Source organism: Lutra lutra, chromosome 1 (assembly GCF_902655055.1).
Source record: "Lutra lutra chromosome 1, mLutLut1.2, whole genome shotgun sequence".
Taxonomy (NCBI): domain Eukaryota; kingdom Metazoa; phylum Chordata; class Mammalia; order Carnivora; family Mustelidae; genus Lutra; species Lutra lutra.
The window spans coordinates 46,662,353-46,680,155 of NC_062278.1; the positions used below are offsets into that span (position 1 = coordinate 46,662,353).

General features: G+C 36.6%; 1 protein-coding gene across 3 annotated transcripts in view; it reads left to right on the forward strand.

Moving 5' to 3' along the window:
* ARL6 (ADP ribosylation factor like GTPase 6) overlaps positions 1 to 17,803 on the forward strand; it is a 49,311-nt gene that overhangs the window by 28,287 nt on the left and 3,221 nt on the right. Inside the window, exons 6-8 of one of the 3 annotated variants that reach the window (XM_047722539.1) lie at positions 6,578 to 6,707; positions 10,457 to 10,512; positions 10,639 to 10,651. In XM_047722539.1, coding sequence (XP_047578495.1) covers positions 6,578 to 6,707; positions 10,457 to 10,512; positions 10,639 to 10,651 — 199 coding nt within the window. Of the gene's footprint in view, positions 1 to 6,577; positions 6,708 to 10,456; positions 10,513 to 10,638; positions 10,652 to 14,505; positions 14,966 to 17,803 lie in introns of those variants that run through there. The other 2 variants (XM_047722556.1, XM_047722546.1) reach the window with 2 other exon arrangements.

Below are 17,803 nucleotides of genomic sequence, written 5' to 3' on the forward strand. Positions count from 1 at the left end.
TTATCTGATATGTCATTTGCAAATATCTTCTCCCATTCTGTCAGTTGTCTTTTGGTTTTGTTAACTGTTTCCTTTGCTGTGCAAAAGCTTTCGATCTTGATAAAATCCCAATAGTTCATTTTTGCCCTTGCTTCCCTTGCCTTTGGTGATGTTCCTAGGAAGATGTTGCTGTGGCTGAGGTCGAAGAGGTTGCTGCTTGTGTTCTCCTCAAGGATTTTGATGGATTCCTTTCTCACATTGAGATCCTTCATCCATTTTGAGTCTATTTTCGTGTGTGGTGTAAGGAAATGATCCAATTTCATTTTCTGCATGTGGCTGTCCAATTTTCCCAACACCATTTATTGAAGAGGCTGTCTTTTTTCCATTGGACATTCTTTCCTGCTTTGTCGAAGATGAGTTGACCATAGAGTTGAGGGTCTATTTCTGGGCTCTCTATTCTGTTCCATTGATCTATGTGTCTGTTTTTGTGCCAGTACCATGCTGTCTTGATGACAGCTTTGTAATAGAGCTTGAAGTCCGGAATTGTGATGCCACCAACTTTGGCTTTCTTTTTCAATATTCCTTTGGCTATTCGAGGTCTTTTCTGGTTCCATATAAATTTTAGGATTATTTGTTCCATTTCTTTGAAAAAAATGGATGGTACTTTGATAGGAATTGCATTAAATGTGTAGATTGCTTTAGGTAGCATAGACATTTTCACAATATTTATTCTTCCAATCCAGGAGCATGGAACATTTTTCCATTTCCTTGTGTCTTCCTCAAATTCTTTCATGAGTACTTTATAGTTTTCTGTGTATAGATTCTTAGTCTCTTTGGTTAGGTTTATTCCTAGGTATCTTATAGTTTTGGGTGCAATTGTAAATGGGATGGACTCCTTAATTTCTCTTTCTTCTGTCTTGTTGTTGGTGTAGAGAAATGCAACTGATTTCTGTGCATTGATTTTATATCCTGACACTTTACCGAATTCCTGTACAAGTTCTAGCAGTTATAGAGTGGAGTCTTTTGGGTTTTCCACATATAGTATCATATCATCTGCGAAGAGTGATAGTTTGACTTCTTCTTTGCCGATTTGGATGCCTTTAATTTCCTTTTGTTGTCTGATTGCTGAGGCTAGGACTTCTAGTACTATGTTGAATAGCAGTGGTGATAACAGACATCCCTGTTGTGTTCCTGACCTTAGGGGAAAAGCTTTCAGTTTTTCTCCATTGAGAATGATATTTGCGGTGGGTTTTTCATAGATGGCTTTGATAATATTGAGGTATGTGCCGTCTATCCCTACACTTTGAAGAGTTTTGATCAGGAAGGGATGCTGTACTTTGTAAAATGCTTTTTCAGCATCTATGGAGAGTATCATATGGTTCTTGTTCTTTCTTTTATTAATGTGTTGTATCACATTGATTGATTTGCGGATGTTGAACCAACCTTGCAGCCCTGGAATAAATCCCACTTGGTTGTGTTGAATAATCCTTTTAATGTACTGTTGAATCCTATTGGCTAGTATTTTGGCGAGAATTTTTGCATCTGTGTTCATCAAGGATATTGGTCTATAGTTCTCTTTTTTGATGGGATCCTTGTCTGGTTTTGGGATCAAGGTGATGCTGGCCTCATAAAATGAGTTTGGAAGTCTTCCTTCCATTTCTATTTTTTGGAACAGTTTCAGGAGAATAGAAATTAGTTCTTCTTTAAATGTTTGGTAGAATTCCCCCGGGTAGCCATCTGGCCCTGGGCTTTTGTTTGTTTGGAGATTTTTGATGACTCTTTCAATCTCCTTACTGGTTATGTGTCTGTTCAGGCTTTCTATTTCTTCCTGGTTCAGTTGGGGTAGTTTATATGTCTCTAGGAATGCATCCGTTTCTTCCAGATTGTCAAATTTGTTGGCGTAGAGTTGCTCATAGTATGTTCTTATAATTGTCTGTATTTCTTTGGTGTTCGTTGTGATCTCTCCTCTTTCATTCATGATTTTATTTATTTGGGTCCTTTCTCTTTTCTTTTTGATAAGTCTGGCCAGGGGTTTATCGATCTTATTAATTCTTTCAAAGAACCAGCTCCTAGTTTTGTTGATTTGTTCTATTGTTTTTTTGGTTTCTATTTCATTGATTTCTGCTCTGATCTTTATGATTTCTCTTCTCCTGCTGGGTTTAGGGTTTCTTTCTTTTTCTTTCTCCAGCTCCTTTAGGTGTAGGGTTAGGTTGTGTACCTGAGACCTTTCTTGTTTCTTGAGAAAGGCTTGTACCGCTATATATTTTCCTCTCAGGACTGCCTTTGTTGTGTCCCACAGATTCTGAACCGTTGTGTTTTCATTATCATTTGTTTCCATAAATTTTTTCAATTCTTCTTTAATTTCCTGGTTGGCCCATTCATTCTTTAGAAGGATGCTGTTTAGTCTCCATGTATTTGGGTTCTTTCCAAATTTCCTCTTGTGATTGAGTTCTAGCTTCAGAGCATTGTGGTCTGAAAATATGCAGGGAATGATCCCAATCTTTTGGTACCGGTTGAGACTTGATTTAAGATCAAGAATGTGATCTATTCTGGAGAATGTTCCATGTGCACTAGAGAAGAATGTGTATTCTGTTGCTTTGGGATGAAATGTTCTGAATATATCTGTGATGTCCATCTGGTCCAGTGTGTCATTTAAGGCCTTTATTTCCTTGTTGATCTTTTGCTTGGATGATCTGTCCATTTCAGTGAGGGGAGTGTTAAAGTCCCCTACGATTATTGTATTATTGTTGATGTGTTTCTTTGATTTTCTTATTAACTGGTTTATATAGTTGGCTGCTCCCACGTTAGGGGCATAGATATTTAAAATAGTTAGATCTTCTTGTTGGACTGTTCCTTTGAGTATGATATAGTGTCCTTCCTCATCTCTTATTATAGTCTTTGGCATAAAATCTAATTCATCTGATATAAGGATTGCCACTCCTGCTTTCTTCTGATGTCCATTAGCATGGTAAATTCTTTTCCACCCCCTCACTTTAAACCTGGAGGTGTCTTCGGATTTAAGATGAGTTTCTTGTAGGCAACATATAGATGGGTTTTGTTTTTTTATCCATTCTGATACCCTGTGTCTTTTGATCGGGGCATTTAGCCCATTAACATTCAGGGTAAGTATTGAGAGATATGAATTTAGTGCCATTGTATTGCCTGTAAGGTGACTGTTATTGTATATTGTCTCTGTTTCTTTCTGATCTACTACTTTTAGGGTCTCTCTTTCCTTAGAGGACCCCTTTCAATATTTCCTGTAGAGCTGGTTTGGTATTTGCAAATTCTTTCAGTTTTTGTTTGTCCTGGAAGCTTTTAATCTCTCCTTCTATTTTCAATGATAGCCTAGCTGGATATAGTATTCTTGGCTGCATGTTTTTCTCATTTAGTACTCTGAATATATCATGCCAGCTCTTTCTGGCCTGCCAGGTCTCTGTGGATAAGTCTGCTGCCAATCTAATATTTTTACCATTGTACGTTACAGACTTCTTTTCCCGGGCTGCTTTCAGGATCTTTTCTTTGTCACTAAGACTTGTAAATTTTACTATAGGTGACGGGGTGTGGACCTATTCTTATTGATTCTGAGGGGGGTTCTCTGAACCTCCTGGATTTTGATGCTTGTTCCCTTTGCCATATTGGGGAAATTCTCTCCAATAATTCTCTCCAACATACCTTCTGCTCCCCTCTCTGTTTCCTCTTCTTCTGGAATCCCAATTATTCTAATGTTGTTTCGTCTTATGGTGTCACTTATCTCTCGAATTCTCCCCTCGTGGTCCAGTAGCTGTTTGTCCCTCTTTTGCTCAGGTTCTTTATTCTCTGTCATTTGGTCTTCTATATCGCTAATTCTTTCTTCTGCCTCATTTATCCTAGCAGTGAGAGCCTCCATTTTTTATTGCACCTCATTAATAGCTTTTTTGATTTCAACTTGGTTAGATTTTAGTTCTTTTATTTCTCCAGAAAGGGCTTTTATATCTCCCGAGAGGGTTGCTTTAATATCTTCCATGCCTTTTTCAAGCCCGGCTAGAACCTTGAGAATCGTCATTCTGAACTCTATATCAGACATGTTACCAATGTCTGTATTGATTAGGTCCCTAGCCTTTGGTACTGCTTCTTGTTCTTTTTTTAGTGGTGAATTTTTCTGCCTTGTCATTTTGTCCAGATAAGAGTATATGAAGGAGCAAGTAAAATACTAAAAGGGTGGCAACAACCCCAGGAAAATATGCTTTAGCCAAATCAGAAGAGATCCCAAATCGTGAGGGGGGAGAAAGGGGATAAAAAGAGGTTCAGAAAGAAAAAAAAAAAAAAAAAAAGAAAGAAACTATTAAAAAAAAGCCAATAAAGAAAAAATATAAAAAGGAAAAAAAAAATATATATATATATATATATATATTAGATAAACTATTTAAAAAACATTAAAAAAGAAAAACGGTAAAAGTTAAAAAAATTTAGCAGAAGAAGAGAAAAAAAAATTGAAAAAGAAAAAAAAAATTAACTGCAAGCTAAAGAATCATGGGGAGAAAGCCATGAGTTCCGTGCTTTGCTTTCTTCTTCTCTGGAATTCCGCTGCTCTCCTTGGTATTGAAACTGCACTCCTGGGTAGGTGAACTTGGTCCTGGCTGGATTTCTCGTTGATCTTCTGGGGGAGGGGCCTGTTGTAGTGATTCTCAAGCGTCTTTGCCACAGGCGGAGTTGCACCACCCTTACCCGGGCCCGGGCTGAGTAATCCGCTAGGGTTTGCTGGGTTTGCTTTCAGGAGCTTTTGTTCCCTGAGTGCTTTCCGTAGAGTTCTGGAAGACGGGCATGAAGATGGCGGCCTCCTGGTCTCCGGCCCGGAGGAGCCCAGAGCCCGGGGCCCCACTCCTCAGTGCGCCCTCAGAGAACAGCGCCCAATTACTCCCGTCACCCTGGCCTCCAGCCGCGCTCTGAGCTGACCGAACCTGCGACCGGTTCAAGGTAACCCTGAGCTGAGAGTCACTCCTCAGCTCTGTCTCTGTAGCCGGCTTCCCCGTTCTAATACCGGTAAGCTCTGCAACACTCAGACATCCCCGATCCTTCTGTGACCCTGTGGGTCCTGAGGCCGCGCTACCCCGCCTGGGCTTCACCCCAGTTAAGCCTCTGGAGCGATGTCCCTCAGCGGAACAGACTTTTAAAAGTCCCGATTTTGTGCTCCGTTGCTCTGCCGCTCGCCAGGAGCCGGCCCCTCCCGCCGCGGTCTATCTTCCCGTCGCTTTGGATTCACTTTTCTGCCAGTCCTACCTTTCAGATAGTGGTTGATTTTCTGTTTCTAGAATTGCTGTTCTTCTTCTCTTCAATCTCCCGTTGGATTTGTAGGTGTTTGCAATCTTTAGATAAGCTACTTAGCTGATCTCCCGCTACCTGAAGTAGTCTCAGCCTGCTACTTCTCCGCCATCTTTTAACTATCTATCCTTTAACTATCAACTCTACTTCCCAAATTTATCCTACCAGACATACTGCCCATGTACAAAATTAGTGGTGTACACTTTTATTCATTTCAGCATTGTTTATAGTTTTAAATATTGGCAACAATACAAGCATATCTCACTGGGTACTGATTAAACAAATTATGGTACATAGTAGTAACAGGCAGAATATTCTACAACTTTTAAAATAGTGAAGAAACTGCTCTTTATGTACTGGTATGGGACAAGCTCCAAAATATGAAAGTAAGTGAAAAGCAGGAGATATCAAACTGAATAGTCTGCTACTATTTGTATAAAGAATAATATGTAATAAGTGTTTGAAAATATTTCTAAAAAGATGCCAGGTAATAGGTGATATACGTAAACTCTTCTAGAGAGAACTAGTGGATGGCCTGGGACAGGTAGGAGGGAAATTCTTTTACTGTATACCATTTTGTGTCATCTGAATTTTGAACTATTTAAATGAATTAACTATTCAAAACAATGAAAAATGTTTCCAGAGTTGTAACAAAGTAAAATATCTTGTTAAAATATCTAGTTTGTCACTTCTAACGAGTGCCTGAATCTAAAATCAAGATCTAGTTTGTCTCCCTTCTACTTTCATTTGAAGTTTGACTCCTTTCTGTTGACAGTAAATACAAAACAAAATATTTGATCCCTGTGTAGGGACTTCTCAGTAACTGCTCAGAATTTACCCTGAAACAGAGAATGTCAGTAACTGCTTCCTGAGCCCCAACTCCCACCTCACTCATCTTTGTTTTAAAGCTCCAACCAGAGGGCAGGTGTCTTTTTTTTTTTTTTTTCTTTTTGGTCAGAGAGAGAGTGAAACAAGCAGAGGGAGCAGCAGGCTTTCTGAACAGGGAGCCAGATGAGGGACTTTGTCCCAGGACCCTGGGATCATGACCTGAGCCAAAGTCAGACACTTAACGGACTGAGCCCCCAGGCATCCCAGAGGGTGGATAGTCTTAAGAAAAAGTATTTTGTTAATTCTCCTGTCATTCAGATACATTCTTGACGGTATATGTTTTTAAATGTTGGTGTATACGTGGTACAGAAAGAAGTGGTTGGAAAATAGTTTTAGTGAATTTTAATTTGAAGAATTTGGGGAAATGACCAAAAAGCTGAAAGGGTAATGATAGTCTTATTTTGTCTTTTAGATATTAAGCACCGCCGAATACCAATCTTATTTTTTGCAAACAAAATGGATCTTAGAGATGCAGTGACGTCTGTAAAAGTGTCTCAGCTGCTGTGTTTAGAGAACATCAAAGATAAACCATGGCATATTTGGTAATGTTTTATACTTACTCTTCATTATAGCATTCTAAAAAAAATCTCTGAGCTTCAGTTCTTTGCTAAGCTTATGTGTAAGACACCTAACATGATAGGATGTAAGCCAAGGATTTAGTCGTATAGAATTGTAGCAGTGCAGGTATTCATGAATATATTACTGTTAAAATTTTTTCCAGTTTTGGCCTGCTTGGCTGGCTCAGTCAGAGCATGCAGCTGTGGACCTCAGAGTTGTGAGTTTCAGCCCCACAGTGGGTGTAGAGATTACTTAAACAAATAAATCTTAAAAAAACAAAACAAAAAAAACTTTTCAAATCTTCCTGAGGATATGAAATAGAAACAACTCTTTAAAAGATCTAGCCCACTTACCCAGTTTCAAGCCCACTAATTTCCTTCTGTACATTGAATCCACCAACCACAATTCCATCTCAGGACTTTTGTACTTGTTAGTCCCTTTGTATGAATCAGTCTCCAAAGTGATTTTCCTGACTTGCTGTTGTACTTCCTTCAGGAAACCTCTCCTCATAACTCTCCAAAATATCGTTATATCTTACCCCATCTCTTGTCTTTTTTATATGCTTTGCTTTATATTTCTCTTGCCATGTCCTCTTTGGGTTTTGCTTGTTTTATAGGCTGTCTTCCTATACTACTGCATTAGTACCATGAGAGCTGGCATTTTATCAGTTTCGTTCACTCCGTAACCTCTAGTATGATAATAGTACCAGGTACTTATCATGTACACAACAAATACTGGTGTATATGAGTATATAGAAATGTAAATATTAATTTTATTTGGATATACTAATACAGTTGAACTCTTCAGTGTTTAGTATCTGAAATTATTATACATTGTTTATTTGGAAAGCAGTGTCTTATGGATATATTTAACTCTGGTGTGCCTTTTTGCCAAAATATTCCAATAAGGATAACCAAAAGTTATATATTAGATAGTATTTTAGTGCCTACCTTATATTAATTTAAGCTTCTTTCTATCCACCCACCTACTCCCTCTGCTACAAGATGTCCTTCTCTTGCCAGTTTTCCCTTTTTTAAAAGAAGGTATTTATGGAGAAAGCCCTAACAAAGAGGCAGAAAAGTATACTACCCCTAGAAGAGAAACAGAATACGGAACGGAGATTCTAGAGCTCAAAAAAGAACTTAGATGAGAGCCTGAGAAAGCCCTTGAAAAGCCTCAGTACTCAGGGCCACCAGCTCCTTTACCCAGGAGTGAAACCCTATATACATATCTTGAGTAAAATCCTCCTTACTTTGGAATCAGAAGAGTCAATTTTATGAAATGTCTTTTGATTTAGAATTGTGGTTCTGGTAAAGAAAAGGAGGGATTTTAGGTAGAGAAGTATCTTAAGGTGAACCTTTGTATTTCTCTCTAAATCATACCTAAATTAGTAATACTCAAAGTAGAATAGTTTTTATTTTTGCATTGTATTAAGCATTGTTTTGATAGAAAGTACAACATTAAAAACTATAGGTCTAATTTATTGTAAAAGATGCAGTCCTATTTTTAATTTTGAAATAGAAATTTTGCAAGTGAAAAAAAATCTCTTTCTACTTAAAATCATCAGTGGTTGAATTTTGACAGATTTCTTTATTCAGTTGTGGCATCTAAATACTTCTCAGTGAGAGAAAAGGTAATGTCCACATGCTATAAGGTTGTGTAGTATTATATTGCCAGGTTCCTATGTTTTCTGTATAACTTATAGAAGAATGCCAAGTATTTCTTTGGAAGTTGTTTATAATTTTACTATTCAAATAGTATCTCACTAATTTCTAGTGTTTCATTTGTTAAGCTTGTTTTTTAATTTTTTTGTTACTTTTTTAAAGCATGTATAAAATTGAAAATACACTTATTTTTCTTTTCCAGTTTTAGAAATAAAGGTAACACTCAGTGTGCATATAAATATTCTTTTTTTTTTTTTTTTAGATTTTTATTTATTTGATAGACAGAGATCACAAGTAGGCAGAGAGGCAGGCAGAGAGAAAGGAGGAAGCAGGCTCCTTGCTGAGCAGAGAGCCCGATTCGGGACTTGATCCCACGACGCTGGGATCATGACCTGAGCCGAAGGCAGAGGCTTCAACCTACTGAGCCACCCAGGCGCCCCCCATATAAAATATTCTATCTCTCTTGCCTTAAGTGCAAGTAAATTTACTGGACAATAAAGATTATAGAAAAATGAAAATTTTTGTGCTTTATTTTTAATCATTATACTAAATATATATAGCCAACTCTGATTTTCAGGCTCTGATTTTGTTAATTTTTTTTTTTAAAGTTCTTTGACAAAGTCCCTGGCATAATATGTATATACATATTTGCTTATTTACTCTCCTATGAGGGGAACAGATAACAAATCAGATAGATACATAAAATATCAGCTGGAAGGATGAAGAAAAGTAAAGTGGGACAATAAGAGAAAGAATGAGAGGTGCTCCCTCTGTGAAAGCTAACAGAAGTCAGGGAGAAATTCATGCAAAAGTTTGGAGGAGTAGCTTGCCAGACAGAGAGGCCAGCCAAGTGAAAATGCTCGCAGATGAGAATGTACCTTGTATGTTCCAGGAATAGCAAGGAGTGCAGGTTGGCTTGAGGAGGGAGATCTAGGGGGAAGTTGTAGGAGATGAGGCCATTGAGAAATAGCCATAGGCCATATCACACAGGTCCTAGTAGAACATGGTAAAGACTTTGGCATTTATTCTAGTTACAGGTCTGATGATGTATTCAAAAGGAAAGGTAGAATTCAAACATTTGGGAATTATTAGGAAAATATGCAGGGTTTTTAGTATGGCACTAATGCCACCAGTAAAGGGGACAAGTTTTTCCATTTTATTACTTGTTTGGTTGAGACCTTAGTCTTGTTTGGGACTATAAGTGTGCGATAAAAATCAATACATTGATCTTTCTTGATTTAAGCATTTCAGTTACTAATGTTTTGCTGCTGATATGGATAATCTATAATTTACTTTGAATAATTATATATCACATGCTGTTGATTTCTGTCTTTCTATTTTAAAATAATTCTATGATAAGTCATATTCATAATCTAATTCCTTGGAAGTAATTTCTGTTTTGATTAGAATCAAATTAATTATTCAGGTAACTAGCTACACACTTAAAGGAGCCCTAATCATTGAGAAAATCCAATTATTTATTCTAATTGCTATCAGTCTATGTCTTTGAAAAACATCTGATAGTATAAAAATCCTCTGCATTTTATTATTTTAGTTTATTTAACACCATTTTATAGATGCTATAAATAAAGGCAGAGAGTTAAATAGCCTGTCCAGGTTCCTGAAGCCATTAGATATAAGGATATGATTGAAATCTGAGATTTTTTTTTTATTTTTCTACCAGTTTACCAAAGTTATAATTAGAGGTTTATACCTTATAAAATTCCATTTCAAATAAAGTCACTCCGTCAGGTGCCTAAATTATAACCTAAGTCAAGCATTTCTAATGGATAAATGTTATTGAGCCACTGGAGCTGGGCAAAGTAGAATAATAACTTTTTAGTGATAACAGTTTTCCAAATGTCTATTATAAATCATGAATAAATTTCTCATGTCTTTTCTGAGCACTCAGACTTTTTCCTGTTTATATTCAGTTTCAGCACTTACCAGTTTTGCTCAAATATATGTTACTAGACTATATTAATTTGCCATATAGCAAAATTGTAATTATTTATTCTTATGGTTCTATGAAGTAATGAAATGGATGTTTCTTGTGGATTTTATTTCAGTGCTAGTGATGCCATAAAAGGAGAAGGATTGCAAGAAGGTGTAGACTGGCTTCAAGGTACATCACAAAATACCGTGCATCTTCAGCCTTTATTTCCATTCTATTCATATTTTTCTTTCCCTTTTTACATTTCATTTTTACTATATCATTGCCTTTCTCGTTTCCATTTATTTCTGCTGTCAGAAAAAACAATCGAGTAAGTATCCAGTACCTTACTACATGTATTTCTTTGTTGTTGTTGTTTTGTTACTTGTTTTTTTGGACAGGACAGGACCAATGGGCAGGACAGGACCAATGGGCAGAAAGACCTGTACTGGGGTTGTGAGGAGCAATTGATTATATACTGTGAGGCTGGGAGAAATAGGGGAAATGGGAGGATTTAGAAAGAACTTTCATATGCTAATGAGGACCTACAAGATAAGGGAGGCCTTGCCTTTGTCTGGTTAAGGTTGTTTTTCCCTCTAGCAAGGCATTAACATTAAGATAGTTAGGAGCTTCCTGGAAGAATGTGTCACATAGTCTTCAGAGGAGTGTGGTGGAGGGCAGATGATGGAGTGTCTGCTTATGCTTTGTCCTCAGCAAGCCTTCTGCTCTCATCATTTTCCCCATGAACAGTTTTGACCCTTAAATATGTTGAAGATGGAAGGTCTCATCTTCTGTAACTTCTTCCTGCTGAATGGGGCGTGGAAATGTCCCTACCTATGGGTCAGTATTGGTCAGTTATGGAGCATATAGAGGAGATACAAAAGGGGGAGGCAGCTGAATCCAACGTGGTCAACATATATGAACCTCCATGAGTAGAAAGGATCATCTGTCAGCTGGAAGTTAGGCAGTGAAGGAGCCTTGACACTAGGCAGGGAGACACCAGAAATAACAGAATAAGATTAATATTGTAATGAGAAAGAGAAATCAGAATAAAAGAGCTTTGATAGTTGACCTTTGATAATTTTCCTCCAGTCCAGGAGTGTAAAGCAATCACTAAAGGAAAGAGAGATCATTTAAAGTGCTAATTTGAGTATCCATTCATTTAGAAACCGAGATATATTTTTGTGGTAATCTGGAATGTATAAACAGCATTTTGTTTTTATTTTAGCACAAGTTTCACCTTAATGTAGCAGTGAAAACATCTAATGCAATTCTATATTGTAAAACTGGTTCGTGCATATGTATTACTTCAGTATTTAATGGAGAAATGCTATTGTGCGTGTCCTTTAGGGCTTTGACCATGTACGAATTAAGAGCTTCCATGTGCAAAACATCCTCCAGTCTCAAAGAGGGAACAAAGATGGATGCTAGGTGGTCATACCAATGTAACACAAAACATGTCCACTGTTGTTTTAAATTTGGAAGATTGGCTGGGTTGGTAATGATTTTAATAACGTGTCTATGCATTCAGGCAAAACCCAAAGTAAGGCAATCTATCCAGCCTGGGACACATGTTAGAGATACATAGTCAGTGGGTTTCGTTAGGACCCAGTCATATAATTTTGGGCATCCTTTAACTGGTGTTAAGATACCAAGGCCTGTTCAGTTTTAGAGGGCCACCTTTTGAATTTGTTGGTGACTGCCATGTCAGGCTTAAAGATGGTCACTGTATGCTCGGCTAAAGTCTCTACTTGTAATTTTACATTAATAGAGGTAGTTCCTAGGACAAATATGACTAAGGAATAAAACCATTAAGAAGCCCTCTTTGGGGGTGCCTGGGTGGCTCAGTGGATTAAAGCCTCTGCCTTCGGCTCAGGTCATAATCCCGGAGTCCTGGGATCGAGGCCCGCATAGGGCTCTCTGCTCGGCAGGGAGCCTGCTTCCTCCTCTCTCTCTCTGCCTGCCTCCCTGCCTACTTGTGGTCTCTGTCTGTCAAATAAATAAATAAAATCTTAAAAAAAAAAAAAAAAAAAAGAAGTCCTCTTTGTTTGAGGTCCAGCCTTAACAGTATCCTAATTACAAGGAATTACTGTCAAGTGAGAGACTTGTCTCAAGAAATTAGGGCAAGTGCATCCCCAAGTGCATCATCCAGTCCAATCATAGAGAAAGTGGGGTCATCCATTATCTCCATAAGTCTATAATTAACCTCATGGAGTGAGATAGGCTCCAGCTTTTAAAAAAAATTTTCATTTTCCTTAAATAAGGATATGGGTCAAGGTGATATTTGAGTTATACAATTGTTTGAGGATTAATCCCATTTTCCAGTTGTTTAAATAATAATATGCACATGGGGGTCCTCATATTATCCCCACAGCATAACAAGCAATAAGATTATGTTATGCTGTGAGCTATATGAGCTACTGTATAGTAAGTATATAAAAACTATATCTCTGCAATTTATCTCAAGTTGTCTAGCTTAAGCAAACAACATTTAAGGACAATCAAAACTAGGATTTAACATCTGCAAAGGTGGGTTATTGAAATATAATTTTTCTCTCTAAAATAACCCTCATTTCCAGATATAGCCAAATCAAGATGAATTTGTCTACAAAACAAGTCCAATTTTAATAAACTTGGCCTAATTATTTACATAAGTAGCCTCTCCTGGGCAGAAGCCAAGTCAAGTACTTGCCATCGGACATGCCTGCAATTCCTATAGATTTAGGTAGATTCCTCTTCACAAGGTGCCCAATATAGCTTGAGGTTCCTGTACCTGCCAGGAAGTGACATTCTTTACTCACCTGGTGACGTTGCTGGGAACTCTGTAAGCAAGGTATTTCCAAGGGGCTTTATGCGCTGTGTTTCGTGAAGTCAGCCTTAGTTCCTCAAAGCTGTTTGGTCATATCTGAGTCTAGGTCTGTCTCTCTCAAATATGATATCCCAGTCAAAGCCTTGATAAAATAACCAATGTTTCCAATGGTGTCCTGTTACAAGAACAGAAATAATAATAAAACAAATTAAAGCATTTAACTTTTTTATCTACCTGAATCCTCCAGAATTCAAAAGGTCCCAGTAAATATTCTTTCTTCCATGGCAATCATAGTCAATTACATAAGTTTGGTAAGAATCTGTTCTCCTTGTAACAGGCTACATTTACTTCTATTACATTTTTCTGAAGGGTTTATTTAAATAAATAATTGGAATCTTTACAATCAATATACATGGCAACTCTAGAAAATTTCAATTTATGGCAGCAAATTTCTCTCAGATCTAGTGATAGAAGCACATTTGAATTTTGTGACAAATTCCGGGCCTTAACTGTCAATAATTAAAAATAAGTTTGAATGGCATATATCTCCTAAAAATCATGCTGAACTCTTCGTATAGCTCCATTTATACATGTTTACACAAATTTTAGCACTCATTTAGTATTGTAGATACCAGTGTTCTACTGATGTTTTGTATATTGCAGTTTTGTTATTCATCTAAAATAGCTATCATTGATTGGTACAGTTTTACCATTATCAAGGAATAAATTAAGATGTATCATTTCCTCTAAGATTACATTGTTTATAACCATAGGAATGGATTAAAATAGTGACCCACACAGAGCCATAGATGTGAATGAAACCAAGTCCTGTAGGTTCTTTTATACAGGACCCGAGTCAGCCTGAAAAATGTCCATTTGTGAGCAGAACTGGGGATCATTCCTATCAAGAATCTCCCAGCCCTGAACAAGGATGAATAACAAAATATTATTAATTCTACTTGTAGTCTTGTGGCTATAAGTTTAATTTCTTCTACACTGACCTTTTAATGCTAGTTATATATGTAATTTTGTGTTCTCTTATGCATATCCTGGTGAATCTAAGAATAGCCTGCTTGACCATGCATAAAGAGACATACTATCTCTTTGGTTCAGAGTATTAAATGTATATCTGATAAATATTTTTATATCTAATAAATATTTTTATGTGTTATTAGTAAAATATGGTATTTTCATAAACTGCACAAACTGGTTTTTTGTTGTTTTTGTGTAGACATCATGACATTTACCACTAAACTATAAAGAATGTTATAGTTATACTTTACAATTAAGTAAAATATAATTGAGAACCTTTAATGGTGATAAAGAACTGGTTTACACTTCTGATGCTTTTATGGGACTTATTCTCCATAAAACAGGTTAAGGAGCAATGTTCTACAGATCAAAAGCATATGTTCAGCCTTGATTTATTTTCCCAGTCCTTATTGCTCACAGTGAAGATATTGCATGGATAAAACCCTACTGTTGCTCATAAAAGCATAGTACCTACTGAAAATAGGTTGATAAATTGTAGTTCTCGCTTCCTTTTATTGTTGGTATATTTTGTCTGTAATAACAAGGCCACTAGGTGTCAGTAACGATCTAACATCACAGTTCCACTGTGGTCTTATTACTAATTTTTGTGTCTTTGATTTGTCTGATTTATTATCTTTGTATCTTACTTCCCCTTTTGTAAGGAGGATACACTATTGGAAATATTTTTGAGCCTTTGTGTTACCATATTATTTTGTTTAACTTTTAGAGCAGTTTTCTGTGAACAGTTTCCCTATCTTATGTAGGGAATATAGAATAGCAATAAAAAATATTTGAGCTTTTGAGTCTAGCAGATTTATTCTACTACTTACTATTAACAACTATCTGTTTTCTTTTTTTTTTTAAAAACTTTTTTTTTTAAAACTATTTGTTTTCTTTTGAAGATATTTTCATCACCTATACAAATAAAAAATAAAATGTCAGAAATTGTATGGATTAAATAAAACACTGTGTTAAAGTGTCTTAGATAAGAAAAAAACCCAGTAAATGTTAAATTTACCTTCTACCTAAGTGCTCTCTATTTAGGAGAGAAGGAAACTTAGAACATAGATGTTATCAGCTTGGTTTTGAATAGGAGATCCTTTGTTCATCTTTCCTATGTAATAGTAAATAGTTTACATTTTGACTCTCCAGACTGTCTCTCTGGATTTAAAAAGAAGGTAAAAGCCCATTTTGCAAATTAGGTAGAAGTAAATATAGAAGACTAATCCATCCATGCCTATAACTTATTAGCCAACGATTTTTATGTAAATTTAACTATGAAAGATATTCTGAATTTATATCTCTTCATTTTGCTTCCAGAATTGTGAAATTTCCTAGTATGATAAACAAGAAAGTCTCTGGTTCATTTTGGACCAACTTAATCTTACTATTTTAATGTTGAAAATTTTTGAGTAATATATTAAATGACATATATTGTGCCATGATCCCCTTCTCTTTTGAAAGGATTTTCAATAATTACCTATATCTTATAACCCAAAGACAAGAACCCCTGAGTAGACTATGAAATTTTTTTTAAAATCATCAAAGAATATACAGAAACCATTGCAGAGGCATAAGTTGTTTTCTAGCTCTGAAACTTTCAGATGAGATTTTTTTTTAAAAGATTTTATTTATTTATTTGACAGACTGAGATCACAAGTAGGCAGAGAAGCAGGGGGAGAGGAGGAGCAGGCTCCCTGCCGAGCAGAGAGCCCAATGCAGGGCTCCCTGGGACCATGACCTAAGCTGAAGGCTTAGGCTTAGCTGAAGGCAGAGGCTTTAACCCATTGAGCCGCCCAGGCACCCCTCAAATGAGATATTTATAAAAAGAAATATTTCCACATGACTAATGAAACATACTCATTTTATCACTTTATCACTTTATCTGGGAAAAGTCAATGCTTCCAAGATTTTAAAATAAGACTTTTATATGCATATGGGCGTTCCAATCGAAGATAAAGGACTGAGGACTGAACACACACTTAGTTTCATCCTCTTCTCAAATCTAACTAATAGGGGGGCCTTTGGTTTAAAGACATTACCCTACAGGGACAAAAAAAAAAAAAGTGACAAAAATGGCAACCAAATTTTAGAAGCTGGATGTCTGATGAATGTTGAATGAGTTAAGAGACCTGAGAAAGGTGAATTCTAAACTAGCACTGAGGAAAGCTGGAAAGCATCTTACTTTACATTGCAGATCCCCTCAAAAGCTCAGATATTGGTGAAAGGTGGAAAGAAGGATGAGGTGGGGCTGAAAAGAGAGTTACGCTTTCTTGCCCCCCAGAAAGATTGGAGGTTCATTCTTGGAGAGAGTCAGAGTATCTCCAGACTGGGGAATACCAAGCACAACTGTGTGTGGCAGTGCTGATCTGAAAATGAGGAATAACTGAAAGTTTTTATACCACATAGTGTAATCATCTTCTGCCTTCTCCTACGTCTCCAAGAAGACACTGTCAGTAGGCAGGATATAGAAAGTCATCTTTGAGGAATCAGATCAGCGAGAGAAAAGATCTAAAGCTATTAACAATAAAGATTCCCAAGAAAGTGGTGTAGCTAGCTACACTAGAATAAAGATCATATTTTATAGGCCTCACACATACATATTGAAATTTTGGTCAGCTTTATAGTGTTCATTCATACTTACGAGAAGATGGCAAAGGATCATCAGGCATTTGAGGACCAAAACATTAAAAATAATGGAACATCAACAAACCAAAAAAGTGGGTTAGAGGAAGTAGTATTTATTTAGGGAGAATAAAAAAAAAAAAAAAAACAAACTATTGGGGTATCCTCAAAGAGATAAGAAAAGGTATTACTTTCATGAATATGACCAGGGATACTACTTGAAAAGGACCAATGGGGGGGGGGAATGTTCTTGGAAAATAATAGAACAGAAGAAATTGAAAATTCAATAAAAAGATAAAATAAAGGCATTCTCTCAAGAAAGTAGAGCAAAAAGGTAAAATGGGAAAGAAAAGAAAGAGGGGGCCCAATATCCAAATAATACAAATTTTAGAATGAGCGAAGAGAAAATAGAAGGGAAAAAATTTACAAGTAAAACACCAAACAGTATTTTCCAGAACTGAATGATGAATTTAGTTGAAAGGCCTCTTGAGAGCCCAGTGCAGTGAATGAAAACATTCCCACACCAGGGCTCACCATTATTTAATTTCAACACTGAAGACAATGGAAGATTCTTCAGGCTTCCTGGGAAGAAAATAAGTTTAATGTTAAGGATAAGGAAACAGAAATAGCATCAGATTTCTAATCAACATTTGGAAGCTGTAAGATAATTGGGCCATGCCTGGAAAAGTCCAAGGAGAAAATAATGGAATTATATGCTCAGGCAGTGTCAGTTTATTGTGACTGTAGAATTAAAACATCTTCAGCCATGCACAGTCTCAAGAATGTACTTTCTATATCTTTTACTAAAGTAGCCATTGAGAGGTATACTCTTAAAAGACAAGGGAATAAACCAAGAGGAGAAAATAAGAGACCACGAAACAGGAAAACCAGTATAAGAGCCTGTGTGAAGGATCCTCAGGATGATCAGGAAAGATAATGAAATCCTAGAATGGTAATGAGAGATCCCTTATGAAGATGGTTGGGCAAACATAGAGAACAACTGGTCCACATTAGAGA